This window comes from Mustela erminea, chromosome 12, assembly GCF_009829155.1.
Source record: "Mustela erminea isolate mMusErm1 chromosome 12, mMusErm1.Pri, whole genome shotgun sequence".
Classification (NCBI taxonomy): domain Eukaryota; kingdom Metazoa; phylum Chordata; class Mammalia; order Carnivora; family Mustelidae; genus Mustela; species Mustela erminea.
The window spans coordinates 54,817,285-54,831,148 of record NC_045625.1 but is presented as its reverse complement, the minus strand read 5'-3'; the positions used below and the strand labels follow the sequence as shown (position 1 = coordinate 54,831,148).

At 37.8% G+C, this 13,864-nt stretch overlaps 1 protein-coding gene across 6 annotated transcripts in view; it reads right to left on the bottom strand.

Moving 5' to 3' along the window:
• Window positions 1–13,864, bottom strand: part of MPDZ (multiple PDZ domain crumbs cell polarity complex component) — a 160,073-nt gene that overhangs the window by 23,445 nt on the left and 122,764 nt on the right. For 4 of the 6 annotated variants that reach the window (XM_032306254.1, XM_032306258.1, XM_032306255.1 and 1 more), the window contains 6 exons: window positions 13,654–13,764; window positions 9,000–9,098; window positions 5,539–5,701; window positions 3,614–3,810; window positions 2,402–2,493; window positions 2,090–2,180 (listed from right to left, as the gene is read on the bottom strand). In XM_032306254.1, coding sequence (XP_032162145.1) covers window positions 2,090–2,180; window positions 2,402–2,493; window positions 3,614–3,810; window positions 5,539–5,701; window positions 9,000–9,098; window positions 13,654–13,764 — 753 coding nt within the window. The remainder of the gene's footprint in view (window positions 1–2,089; window positions 2,181–2,401; window positions 2,494–3,613; window positions 3,811–5,538; window positions 5,702–8,999; window positions 9,099–13,653; window positions 13,765–13,864) is intronic. The other 2 variants (XM_032306257.1, XM_032306259.1) reach the window with 2 other exon arrangements.

Genomic DNA, 13,864 nt, shown 5'->3' with positions numbered 1-13,864 from the left:
TATATTCTCTTCAAAAGACTAATAAGGTATGATTACACAAAAATTACTTTCGAGCACAAAGACACAAAGCGGTTCTCCAGAGGGCCTGGATTTATTCTCTAGTGAAATGCAATGGCGGCCCGGCTACCCAGCAGTGGGACTCACTAGCACACAGGACTCAAGCAGAGGCACCATCCGCTGTTCTTCCCTGTTAGTCATCAAGGGAATTTAGGAGCTATTAAATGTTTTACTTGAAAATTATTAAAATATTCTATTTTCTTAAGGGCTGTATCTGTGGTACAATTTATATGAAAATAAAATTTTCTCCTTTATAATCTTGAAAAATCACCTGACTCAGTTCACTGTTATGAATGATTTCTCAGTTCACCGGAACAAGTGATGTTCATCATGTAGAGACAACCCAGTGCCCACACGCTCCTTCTGGGCGAGCGTTTCCTCTCGCACTGTAATCATGGCTCCTCTGTCAGCTTTTCATTCTCTTTGCCTCCTTTTATTCATCCGTAACAAGTATCTCGGGTTTTTGCACATCAGAAGTCCCACCAAAAAAAACCTCTAAATTCTATGTTACCCTCTAGCCGCTGCCTTTTCTTTTCTAATTTTTTTAATCCATCATTTGCTTTCTCAAAAACACTAGTGATCAACTAATTGCCAAGTCCAATGGACTCTATTCATCTCCTTACTTGACCTCTCCTCAGCATTCAAGATTGTAGAATATATCCTTTTTCTTGAAATGTGTCCTCCTCAGCTCTACGCAATGCGCTTGCCTGGTCCTTTCTCGTTACCTCTGGCCACTCTTTGTTAGGCTTCCTCCTTGTTTTATTAAAGAATTCTGACCTTAGCCCCCTTCTTCTAAGTATTCTCTGTACAGAAGAGCTCCTATGGCCACCAGATAACTGTGCACCTATGGGAATTCATCTCTAAACTCTAGACCAAAAGTTCCAATGTACATCTATCTCTACCAGGCTTTTCAACAGGCACTTCACCCGAAAACTGCCTCAAATAGAACATTTTCTATTTTTACAAATATGTTTTTAAATTTTTTTCTATTTTGGTAAAAGTCAGCCATCCACCAAGTCACCACGTTAGCCATCCGGAAGCCGTGCACATCTTGTCTGTTGCATTCACCAGCCTAATCCCAGCCCAAAAAGAAGTACCTGGTATAAGGCAGACAGTCTGTACATACTTGTTGGATAGATACGGCACTGGCTGTTCCTCACTGTACACTTAGTTAGGGATGAGATAATGCTAAGTTGGATCCTAAACTACTGAAACTTCTGACTTGATCATTTTCTTCCTTCCTTCTTCTCTCTCCATCTCTCCTTCCTTCCTTCCCTTCCTTTTCTCTTTCTTTCCCTCTTTTATTTTCTTTTCTTCCTTTCTTTTCTTTCTTTTTTTCTCTTTCTTCCTCCCTCCCTCCCTCTCTCTCTTTCTTTCTTTCCTTGCATTAGTTCAGGCCTTCGTTATCTTTCTCCTGAACTATTCCTCTAATTTTCTTATTCCCTTTACCTTAACTTCTCTTCCTTGAAACCTGATTCTTTCTCTGCACCATTTCCAGAGAAGTACTTAAAAATACAATTCTTACTCTTTGGAGTTCCCTAAGGCATCAAAGATGAAGTCCGCATCACAGTTCTCATGATGACCCTATCCCAGTGACCTCTTCCGCACCAGCTCCCCAACGCCCATCTCACCCTCCCCACTATTCAATGCTGCCCTGCAATTCTCATTCCCTGAATCTGCCAGAGCCTGCATGCCATTTCTTAGTCTAGGCCCCCTGCCTGGAATGTTTTTATCCCCCCTCCCCATGTCTTCTACTTCCAACACATACTTCACATGTCACCTCACCTAGAGAGTCATTGTCATGATCTCTGCAGAAGGAGACTTGACAACTTTTTCTACCTTCATTATTCCCTATGTAGACCCTTCATGGAAGTGGTGTGTTTATTTACATGAGTGTTTCTTGTACTGGGCCCCTTCAGGGCCAAGACCACGAGTCATTTAACATTCCTGTAAGGGATCAATACTTGTTTGCTGAATTAATACATAGCATATCAATAAAATCTTCCCAGAGAAACAAACACAAGATACATACCTCCTTATTCTGAGACTGCTCTGAGGTAGAAGGCAAAGGTTCTACTGTATTTCCAGGACATACAGCCATCTGACTCACTGCATCTTTATTTCTAAAAGAAAAAGCACTGACCTATCACAACATAATGATTCATAGTATTTTCATTCTTCTCCTTGAAGACTCATCAGGATTATTAGAGAAAATTCTGCAAGCCTAAAGACCTGGGACTAAAATACTCAGACATTTAGAAATGTTTCATTTTCATTTAAAAGAACTCTGAATCGAAAGACTAAAAAAAGGTATTTAGTAATCTAGAAAAAAGAAAATGCTTACCTGATAAAAATTATTTTTACTTTAGAAGGAGCACATTTAATGATTGAAGAAGCATTCTGATGACTTCTTCCATATAAAATTTGACCATTGATCTGTGAGAAACAAATAGCATTAACTGAGCCTGAAATTTGGAATTAGTTAACCCTTTATTACCCTATCTAGCTAATAGAAAGGTCATTTTTCCTCCTTCTTTTGAAATATTACATGTATTTTCCTTCCCAGAACAGGAACCTGACTTTGATGGTGAAAAGACAAGCCCATGTTTAAAGCCAACATTAAAATGACATGCAGGTGGTCTGATCTCCACAGATGACAGCGGTACCACCTGGACTGACTACAGAAAAGTAGAAAGTGAAATTACTGACAGGCACCGGGCTTCCAGCATGTTCTGCACAAAGCACAGCCTCTCCTAGAGGCACTAATGACCTGCATAGATCATCCTGGGAAGCCCCCTATGGTTGTAGGTCTTAGTTAATCTCAAAACTCAGACTGTGGGACTAGGCCACAGGGAGGAGCACCACAGGCAGATTCGGGATTTGGGAAGCAGAAAGTACCTACTGGAAACTGCCAGTTATCTAGTCATTCAGCCACTGCTGACTGAACCTTCCCAGGCAATAAAGAAACAAGAGTGCAAGGAAGAGTATTAAGGCAATATATAGGCACGAGGATGCCAGCTTCCGGAAGGCAAGGACAAACGAAACAGGCAAATGCAATTCTAAACACGAGAAAGTATGATCCAGAAATTTATTCTGTTTGGGCGGCTGAGTTACTGTTTTCGTTACTTAGCCTTAACCTTGACCCCACTGCACGCCACACGCATCACATCTACCATTAGGAATTCAACTTCCAGAATGTCCAGTGGCTCAATCTCATTACTGAGGAGTGATTGGTCATTTGGCTTTTCAAAAGCTCCTAATAAAAATGCAGCACACAAGAAAATGTTTTTGAAGTGTGATATTTATTACTATCTTGGGGCAAAAATTGTTTCTGTTGCTACCCACTCGCAACCTTTTAATGGAAGTTAATGGGAACACGGACTCTACTTAGCAGAGATTTGGTTTACAGCCAAATTTGCTGCAGTGCCTCTATTTTATTAGGCAAGCAGTTGTTTTCTCCGTCACCATATGAGGCCCCGGTGGATTTTCTGGGAACTGAGGATTCCAGCGCACTAGTTCAGCAAGAGTAAACTCTGCATCCTCTGTAGGAACATACCTCCAGAAGCTCATCTGCAGTCTGCAGTCGACCGTCTTTGCCAGCGGCTCCATTTGGGTCGATCCCCACCACAAAGACACTCATCCTTGATCGGTCTTTGTTCCCAGCCAGACTGAGACCCAAACCACTACGACCTTTCTCTAGTTCAATCATGTGTAGCTCTCCTGCTAGGGTTCCGTAACGCTCTCTGATATTTTCTACACACAACAACAAAATTAAGAGGTATGAAGTTAATTTACAGCCGATGTTTTACTATGGAAGGTTATTTAGCTTCAAAAGGGCATTACTTGGACCAAAATGTAAATCCTTGGCAGCTAAGAAAAGCTAAATAAGCTGGCCACCTAGGTATTAAGACTGGTTTCCCGGAGTACCCAAACTCTGAGGAATTGCTCTGTATCCAGCGGGCAGAGTGTGGAGGAGCTGATCTGACTGATCAGTTCGTTGGGGCGATTCACATTAACAAACTCTCAAAAGACTTTGATTAAAACAGAATGCCACTTTATTGTTTGCAGAGGAGAACAGAGCATTCAGAGGATTTATCTTCACTGACCAGTGCAAGCTTTGCGCTCACAGCAAAACTGGCGTGCACGTCCCGTCGTGTGGGGCAGCTGCTTGGTACACAGATCCAGAACATAGGGAATGCATGTTTTCATTGCACAGAGCTATCAGACCAGGACAAATCGATGTACCTGTCTCAGCTTCAGGATACACGCCCTAATTAGGTAAAACCATTCATCTCTCCCATCCCACATGTTCAAGAGACAGAATTTATTCTTGAATCTGAGAGGCCAAGGCTACATGGAGGTGCCCTAGGCCACAGGAGCCAGCACTGATTTCCAGCCCTGTAAGTGTGTCATCCTGAAGGCCCGGCCTAGCTGGGCCCAGTCAACCACAACACATGACACCATAAGAAATTGCTCCCTCACGGCATTAGATTTTGGGTGGCTTGTGATATGATATTCTGTCTCATGTTTTCCTCAGAGTATATTCTGGTCACCTTAATAGATTAGCAATATATTCTTATTTTATTGAAAATAGAAAACCACAAACTTCACAAATCATCTCTTAGAAAATGTTACTAGGCAGCTGATGTCTTGCATTTCATATTGATTCTTAACTGCATCAACTTTATAAACTTTCATTTCCTGGTTCCTTCTAGAATCTAGTAGCACAATTTTTCACACCCTGTACACTTCCTAAAAGCATACACCATAGCTTTCTTAAAGTAATTATACTTTCAAAAGAAACTTCTTACAGCACTGATACATTGGTAACTTTTCACTAAATTTTTAACATTTCCTTGTAAAAAGGCTTATTTTATTAGAAAAAAGAGACACCCCAATGATCCTAATAACAGCTGCCCTTGAATGCTTCCTGTGCGTCAGACATTTCAAATTTAATGTTACCAACCTCGGGTAAGGACCACATTTTCAGAAGAAGGGTGGCCAAGAGGCAAAGACTTTGAGGCAGTTATACAGCTAGCCGAATGCCTCAATGCCGTCTCCACAATTATTCTGTGTTACCAACTTAGTATAGAAAATGCCAGAGTTCAAGGCAAGATACCAACAGCAACCAGATTTTATAATGAGGACTCTGAGGTCTGGGAGTGGCAAGAACTTGTTTGAGATCCTCAGGGGCAGATCCTGTAGCAGGTTCTGAGAGGGCCCTGCCCTCTTTAATGTTCACACAAAGGGCAGAGTGGGCTTTAGCAGGGAGAGTCATTTAAAGGAAAGGAAGAACATGATTTCATGCCTTGGGAATGCGTGCTGCATTCAGGCAAAACAAACAGTATTTTTTTCCAAACAAAATTGCAGCACGTATAAATAAAGCTGAAACATGCTTATCCATCCAGGACATAAGCTTCAAGAAACCCAGAGCTATTTCAATGTCTCTTATAACTCAATCCATCACAAAAGACAACTTACTCCAGCTGTAACCAAACTCATCCTCTCTGTCCACGTCTTCGGAGAGTTTGCCGGCAGATGACTGTGTATGATCACTGCTCATTTCTGCAAATGCTGAAGAAAGGGGTGGAGGCACATTGCACAAAGGAGCCTTTTCTGGCTCAGATTCGGACTGACTGGGTGCCTGTGGGAACAAGAAGAATGCAGTGCGTATGCGTAGTCCAAGGAAGAAAATCTTCAGTAAAAGAAATAAAATTATAATCGACAAAAACTGGCTTTAAAATATCTGACACATAAATAACAGAAAAAAAATATATATATAATGGTAGACAGGACTCAGGTAAAGTTTAAATACACTAAACAAAATATATGATAAAGGTTAATTTGTTAAACTGTTATTTGGTATTTGGGGCCAATGAACTCTTCAATTTGAAGGCTTAAGTAACTTTAGAAAAAATTGTACAAACTCTCCCTTTTGGGAAAAAACTCTCCCTTTTGGGAAAAAAAATCTCCCATTCAAAAGTCTTCATAAATATTCAGGGGTCTGGGTAAGATTTTGTGGGCCTAGAGAAGTCTTCCAAGAAACAAGAACAAAACTAACAAATAAGTTAATCAAGCAATTAAAGTCCAGAGGTCACTCATCAGACTATATATATATACAAATAATTCTTCACTGCTACCTGAATCCATTCTCCAAATGACTCTCTTAACAAAGCCATGAGAATGAGCATTTTACATGCAAGTTCATCTACCACGGGAGCCAGTTAGTGAGCACAGAACACCCACACTCAGATCGGAGGGGCTGGCTTTAAGTGACACCACCATCCTTTCCTTGCCAGGGTGGCTTGAAAGGTAAATGAGAAAACAGGAGAGACCACTGCACACAAACCTAAAGTGTGGCACACTTGCTGTCACTGAGGGCTATGCGCCCTATTTCAAAAAAGGGATTTCATATCAAGTTCTTCTATTACAGACTGTCGAATAGAATATTAGAGTTCTAAAGGCCAGTAAGTCACTGAGTTCATTTTATTCATTTTGCACGTGAAAAACTTGAGGCCATGAGATTTTGTTCAAAATCACACTGGTACTAGATTTCTTTTGCCTTAATTCTTAATCCAATGCGCTTTCCATTACACCATGCTCTCTCCTCCAATTTCCATAGTAAGACGGTACTAAATTCAACAGAGATACCCAACTTAAGTTCTAACCATGGTATGAAGCTGTCCTTGAAGCCTTGATCCTACATTTTTCCTATCCTTCTTTATTTTACCTTTCATTCATATAAAATACCTCTGATATACCTCATTTTGTTTTATAAGTGTGGATGTGGAAAAAGACTACAATTTAAAAAAACCTCCAGGGGTGCCTGGGTCTCTGCCTTCAGCTCAGGTCATGATGGGACTGAGCCCCACATGGGCTCCCTGCTGAGCGGGGAGCCTGCTTCTCACCCTCCCTCTCCCACCTCCCTCTGCTCTCTCCAATAAACAAATAAAATCTTTTTAAAACTTAAAAATAAACAAACTTCCTATAGAACACATCAAATGGCAACCATGAACAAATATTTAGGAATTACTAATTAGTGTCAAGAATCAGAATACCACAAAATATACCTAAATACTAAAATGATATAACACTGAATGTGATCTTTCTTTATTGATTCAGAAACCACTTCAGGGTTCTAGGCTGCCCCAAAATGAATATAATAAACATCAAGTACTGTTTTTCTAGTAAAGTAAAGGAGAGCTGAATGGCAGAGACTTACAGGCAACAGATTTTCAAGTTACAGAATCTACTGCGTTAAAATGTTTGGTTTATACAGAACTGGCCACACAGACAAAAAGTACCAGTGCAAACGAAACCCTGTCATCTTCCTAAGTGCTGTCCCATAAAACTCCAGGTCAACAAAGTACAAATGAAATGACCAAAAAACAAGAAACCGCATTAGATCCAATCCAGGTTTATTTAACATATGAAGGTTGGGGCAGAGGGAAATATATAATTTACAGTTTTTCTGGTTAAAATAAAAAAAAAAAACTTAGCTATAGTAACAGATTAGCAAGTATAAATTAAGCCCATTTGATTTTTAAAAAAGGGAACAAAAACTGATTTAAACTTCCCATAATTTTAATAAATTTATGGATGCAAATGAAATAGATCTCACTTTGTAACTTTCCTGAGCTTCCATTTACCTTAAAAAAACAAAAAACAAAAACAAACAAACAAAAAAACAAAACACAAAATCTGCTAGTCTAAAAAGTCACTCAGGACTTTACTTAGGCACAACCTTTTCATTCTGTGAATAAACTAAAATGGCATCCTAACATTACTGATAAATTATAAAGCAAATACAAGCTTGTATTTACAAAAACGGGTAATTAGATATAACCTTTCATTCTCAATGAGATCGGTGTACTTAGATTATTGTTGACACTTCTTAATCAAAAACCAATGTACTATATGTTGGCTAACTGAAAAAAAAAATAAAAAACTGTCACATAAAAAAAGGCTTATTAATAAAAATACAACTCTTTAAGATCATTTAGCCTTCATAGGGGGGAAAAAAAAAGGTAAAGTGTGCTTGAAATCACTCCATGCCATGTACGCACACAAGTATAACACACACACAGCACGCAGTAACACACCTACTTATTCACAAAAATTTCACACTGAGACAAACCTTAAATGGTGTGGGAGCAAAAGGGTTAGTTGGGGAACAACGGAAGGTAACTCTACTTGAATTCTGTAATTCCTACAGTAACAGAAAACATATTCCTTCAGGTACAGCATCTTTGGTTATCCATACTATAGCAACATGAAAAGCCAATGAAAAGTCATAAAATGTTTCCTGAAATTGTTGAAAGCTTCCTTCCTTATCATGATCAAATTATAATGAACAAGTTCTTGTAAGTTTTTGTTTTAGTTTTGGGTTTGGAATTCCAATAGAGTATGAGAATATCCACGTCTAGGCTTATGAGCATTGAAACAGTTACATGCTTCCTGATTCAGGCACTTGCACGGACACATTTTATGAACATTCAACACACTCCCACATATACCCAGTTATCTGTGGAGTGACTAACACACACAAGGGCTTTTAGGACCACCTTGTATAAGTCTGAGAAGGACTTAAACGAATACAAGGCTTTCAATAAATTTTGTGTGAAAGTAGTTCATACATTTGGCAATTAGCAAAAATTTAAATATCAGAAAATTAAATTCACAACAAAACAGAGGAAAGGCATTGGACTCACGATTCTCCCCTACTGTTCAAGAGGGCCATCTAATTTCAGCTATAAAAATGAATATGCTCTGGCAAAAAAAAATGTGCTTAAGAAAGGATTTGCATGCCCACTCCAAACACACGGTTTTGTTTTGTTTTGTTCCCTGCCCAAATTTAGTAAACAGTGAACTAGGACAAAGGCATAGTAACAAAGAATGAAACGTTTGCAAAAGGCAATGGCAAGACAATGGCATTATCCAACCTTGTCGGCGTTGAACTGTAGAGAATCAGCAAATGGGTTAGTGCTGCTGAAGTTGTACTTAGGGTAAAGGTTGTGCGGCAAGGAAGACAAAGGGGATTTCTAAAAGGAAACATAAGAGGCGCTGAGCGCAAAAGAAATGTACTTAACACAACTCAGTTTTAAGAACAAAGTACTGATTGAAATCACGGTGTAAAACTAGATCCTGTCAGATCTAGTCACTGATTAATAACAACGTCATATTCAACAGTCAAGAACTAAAGGTTTACCTCTAGTGTCCTGAATCTATACCCAATCTCAAACTGGCCACCAAGGAAATGAATTCATGAAACTGATACTAAATTTCTTTTATTTTCACTATCACAGAGAGATGCACATAAATTTTGCCCACTTTATATATTTATCTATGTCCCATGCATATCAGTGAGCAGCTATCAAAATTAAAACCACAACTGTTTACATTTAAAATTATGCTTTTTTTTTTTTTGTAAAATAAAAGGATGGTCTGTTTCAGAATGCAAATTAAACATTTGTTTGCTAATTCACTGGTAACCCTCATGACTTTTTTATCTTGTTTCCCAGGAAGGAAAATTTTCATACTTAAACTAGAGATTAAGATGGCTTCAGATCAATAGTAGTTTCTCATTTAAAAAAAATGAAATCAACAACTTTAAAGAAATGAACCACTGTTCAGTGATGTTCTCTATTTCTACGTACTTTTTGTGGAGGTAGAAACACTGATTCTTTAAAAAAATTTCCTATAAAAGTTCCCATGTTAGAGGAAATGTATGAGGCTTTGAATATATTTGAAGTCCTGCATTAGAGGGCTTCTCATAGATTTTTGTGGCTTGCTTGATATATGCCCTGAGCTAGGACTATTGGAGTTGAATATACATATTAAAGGCAGGATGACTGCCAGATAGAATTTAGCATTTTCATAGTTTTAAAAAAAAAAAAAAAGGAAAAGTAATTTCCTCAACACAATAAATTCTTCTCCTTCTTTTCATACCCGCTATCTTTTCCTTTTATTGACTATATCTTTCAGGGGAAATTGCAGACATTTAAAATTCATTTTGGCTCCAATTAAATGTTTGTGTTACTTCTGTCTATAAAAAAGTCCTACTGGCAAGCATCAAGAGTAGGGAGAGGTTGTCATGTGACACCACCCTGTCTGGGAGAACACTCTGGAAAGACTCTATCCTCAGTACGCCTGCACTAAAGCTTATGCCACATTACCCTTTCAATCTGCTCTTCTTGCAATGTTTTTCCTACAGAGGGAAGACGGGAAAAAGAAATGGGCACAATGACATTTCTGCTCATCTCAACTTTCTCTCTGCTTTTCAGTTTAAATGTCAACTCCTGCTTTACAAAAGAAAAGATCACAAATGCCAAGGAACACGACCATTTATTAAGGTGGAAAAAAATGACTAGGCAGAGATTAAAAATATATTCTACACAAAATAACTCAATGCTATGGAAGTTGGAAATTATTTCCAAACCTCATACATAGAATTTTTAGGCTTTATATTTTCTTTATAATTCTGTAGAACAATTAAATAAATAGAATGATAATGGCAAGAAATGGAATATTTAGAGAGAGCTCTAGCTTTTTGTTTTGCTTTATAATTTGTTTCAATTTCCAGCTCTTACAGGATTAGAATTTGGCCCTGATAGCAAAGTATAAAAGTACAGCATGAGCATGGCAAATGAAGTGGTAGATCTATTACTATGAAAAGATTTAGAGAAACAGGCCGTATTTCTTATTAAAAAATCAACGATGAAACTCTGCTTATAGTTCTAAGGGCTGATAGGAATGGAAATGTTATTAACTAAGAAGAAACACAGGGAAGACAAAAACATTCTCTGGCCCATATAAATAGGGCCTACCCTTTGGGGAGACAATGTGGTCCAACCGATGGAACAGTCAGTAATAAATCAGGAAGTATAGAATTTATTATTAAATATTCCATTATTATTCTCTGTTCTCTGAAGTTCTGATTCTTGAATAGTCTACGTGCCAAAGAGACTGTCTTTTCAGCCTATGCCTAAGATTTTTTTGAAGTTTAATTCATGTACAAATAAACATTTTCCATTAAGAGACTCTTATATATTTGTGGTTTTTTTTTTTCTTTAGATTACTAGAGGCATGGTTATTTCATAAGGAAGTAAATCACTGAAAATCGAGTAGATCTCATGTTAAATGCAAAATTAATTCTGATTTCTCAAAGCTGAATGCATATTCAGGGGAGGAAAAAAAAATACCTTTCCTCTATTCATCTAAGGTTTCCAGCTGGAAATAAAAAGCTGTAATAAAAAAAAAAGATTCCAGCTGTAATAAAAAAAAGATTAACAAGAGAAAAGTATATATAAGTATTGATTTATGTTAACTTTTATGTGACACAGGGCCTTCATAAGATAGCGAAGACCAGAAGAAATGGTTAAACAGGAATGTTTTGACACTAGGTTTGCTTGAGGGTGGAAAGTCAGCGAAATTTGATAGGACAAGAGTATGAGCTAAGTGGGGAAACAGGGGAAAACTTAGCAAGGTGTGTATATTCAGATCCTTCCCAGGGCCCCTGCATTTCTGGAGGTAAGGATGTTCTTTTCTCCAGGTACAGGAAGAGCATCTCTCACATGAGGGTTTTTATGACCTGCATCAGGGGAACAGGACAGGGTGCCCTTTGTTGGGGCAGTATGCCCTGAGTCCTGGCACAAATCACTTGACTAAACATGTCACTCTAGGCAAGATTTCTCCTGGAATAATTGCTATAAAATCAAGTGTCATTATACCTCAGAGAGTAAAATAGGAATATTTTCCAGGTGTGTGAGAAAAATACCTTCTCAGCTCATTAGAAAATATGACTGGCATTGAAAGAAATGTTTGTAGTTTAAGTTTTTAAAAGTACAATGAAGAATCCTATTCAGCAGTCTATAGTATTATCCTACGTGATATAAAAGTTGGAAATTAAGAATAAAAAGAATAAAACCCACCCACACAAAAAATAGTTTTAAACTTAAACAGCCATTCACCAATGCCATCGTGCTGTATCTAGGTTTGACACAACAAATAGAAACAAATGTGGAAAGATTTGTAGTTATTTAAACAAACTGAATACCATTTGAAGAGAATGCAGCATGATGCCGCCCAACATTTGGCAGATTTTCTCATCTGAATGGATAATTATTACCTAACAACTGAATGATTAAAACAGCAGATGTGAAGATAACTGCTTACATAAGAACTACTGAATTCATCTTTTACAGTAAACCCAGACCAGAGCTACACCTGTCTTTGTTGTTGTTGTTGTTGTTAATTTTATTTTATTTTTCTAGTGTTCCAAGATTCATTGTTTATGACCCACACCCAGTGCTCCATGAAATATGTGTCCTCCTTAATACACCTGTCTTGACAACAAAAGAAAAGACTAACAGGATAAATTTGGTCACTCTAAATTACATTGCCCAAAATACTGAGAAGTTACTTTTACTGATCTCATCTACAGAAATGTTTGCTACTGTCTTTCCATCATCTGAGCACTGATTTCTTATATTCTTAATTTTAAGATAAAAAATTATAAATTTTAAAGTTTTAGATGGTTCTTTTAATTTCCCTCACATATGTTTACATTTTCCTTTTAAAGACAACCAAACCTCAAAGCTAATGAGCAGATATTTCAAAGAGAATCACTTTGACAGGGTTGTTTTGTTTTGTTCTGTTTTCACTAAAATCCAGAAGTAGAACCTCTATGGTTTTCAGGACATCTAGGAAGCTCCTGAAATGAGATGCAAACTTTTCAGGATTGTGTGTTTTTCTGAAGAACTTTCCAAGTGGTATGTGGCCCAAATATGCTCAAAAACTTCTGCTCGTGTAAATAATCTTTTTCACTGAGACATAAAGGAATAGTAAAAAAAAAAAAATAGTTTCAAACTCGGTATAATTTTCATCTTCAGAATCTTTAGGGCATATCCAATACACAAGGACTCACTTCGTATCTTCTCCATCAACAACTTTCATTAAATGCATTAAAGCCATTTTATCTGTCATGACTGATGGTAAAATGGGTTAGTAGGTTTTTGTCTGTACTGGGGGCTATTCAGTGATGAAGTGCTCATGGCTGGAGACGCAGCAAGTATGAAATCACTCGTATGTAATCATACTGCTTAAATTTCCACTATGTAGAATGTCCAGTGGGACAGACAAATACATCAAGACGATTCACACATGATCATGGGACTGCATATGCTGGAAATTCTGTCTGGAGGATATATGCATAAGAAAATGTCATCTCTCTGACTTTTCAGGGACTGAGAGGTCACATATAGTAAGCTAAGTCATTATACCACATTCCTCTTAACAACTTAAATATTTTGTAACTACAATGAATACTAATAATTATCCATCTAGATACCTATGGCCACCAATGGATCCTACTTCTGTGTGTTTTCAATAGATGTGAAGTGTTTATTAAACATGGTAGAAGGGATTTTCAGGACAACTTAATTAAAAAAGAAAAAAAAAACATTATAAAATTTTAACAAGTCTCCTGAGATTTTAAGACTGGATATCTGCTCCTAGAGACAACTTGGCCCTTGATACATTAGATTCCAAGTTGAACACTGTTTGGATTTGCCTACCTTGCCCTTTTTGTTCGCTTACCCTTGGTCTGTTTATAATGCTCTGTACCATAAAGACTACAGGGTTGCCTGCTTTCCGAATGGCTTCCACAGCTTGCTCATGGCTTGCATCTCTGAGGTCCATCCCATCCACCTGCAATGGAAGGCCTCAGCTTAACATTTCAAGAAGCTATAGAACAACAGAACAATTTGTGGATCTGGAGTTCTGAGAATCCTGGGTGAGCCTCCTGGGA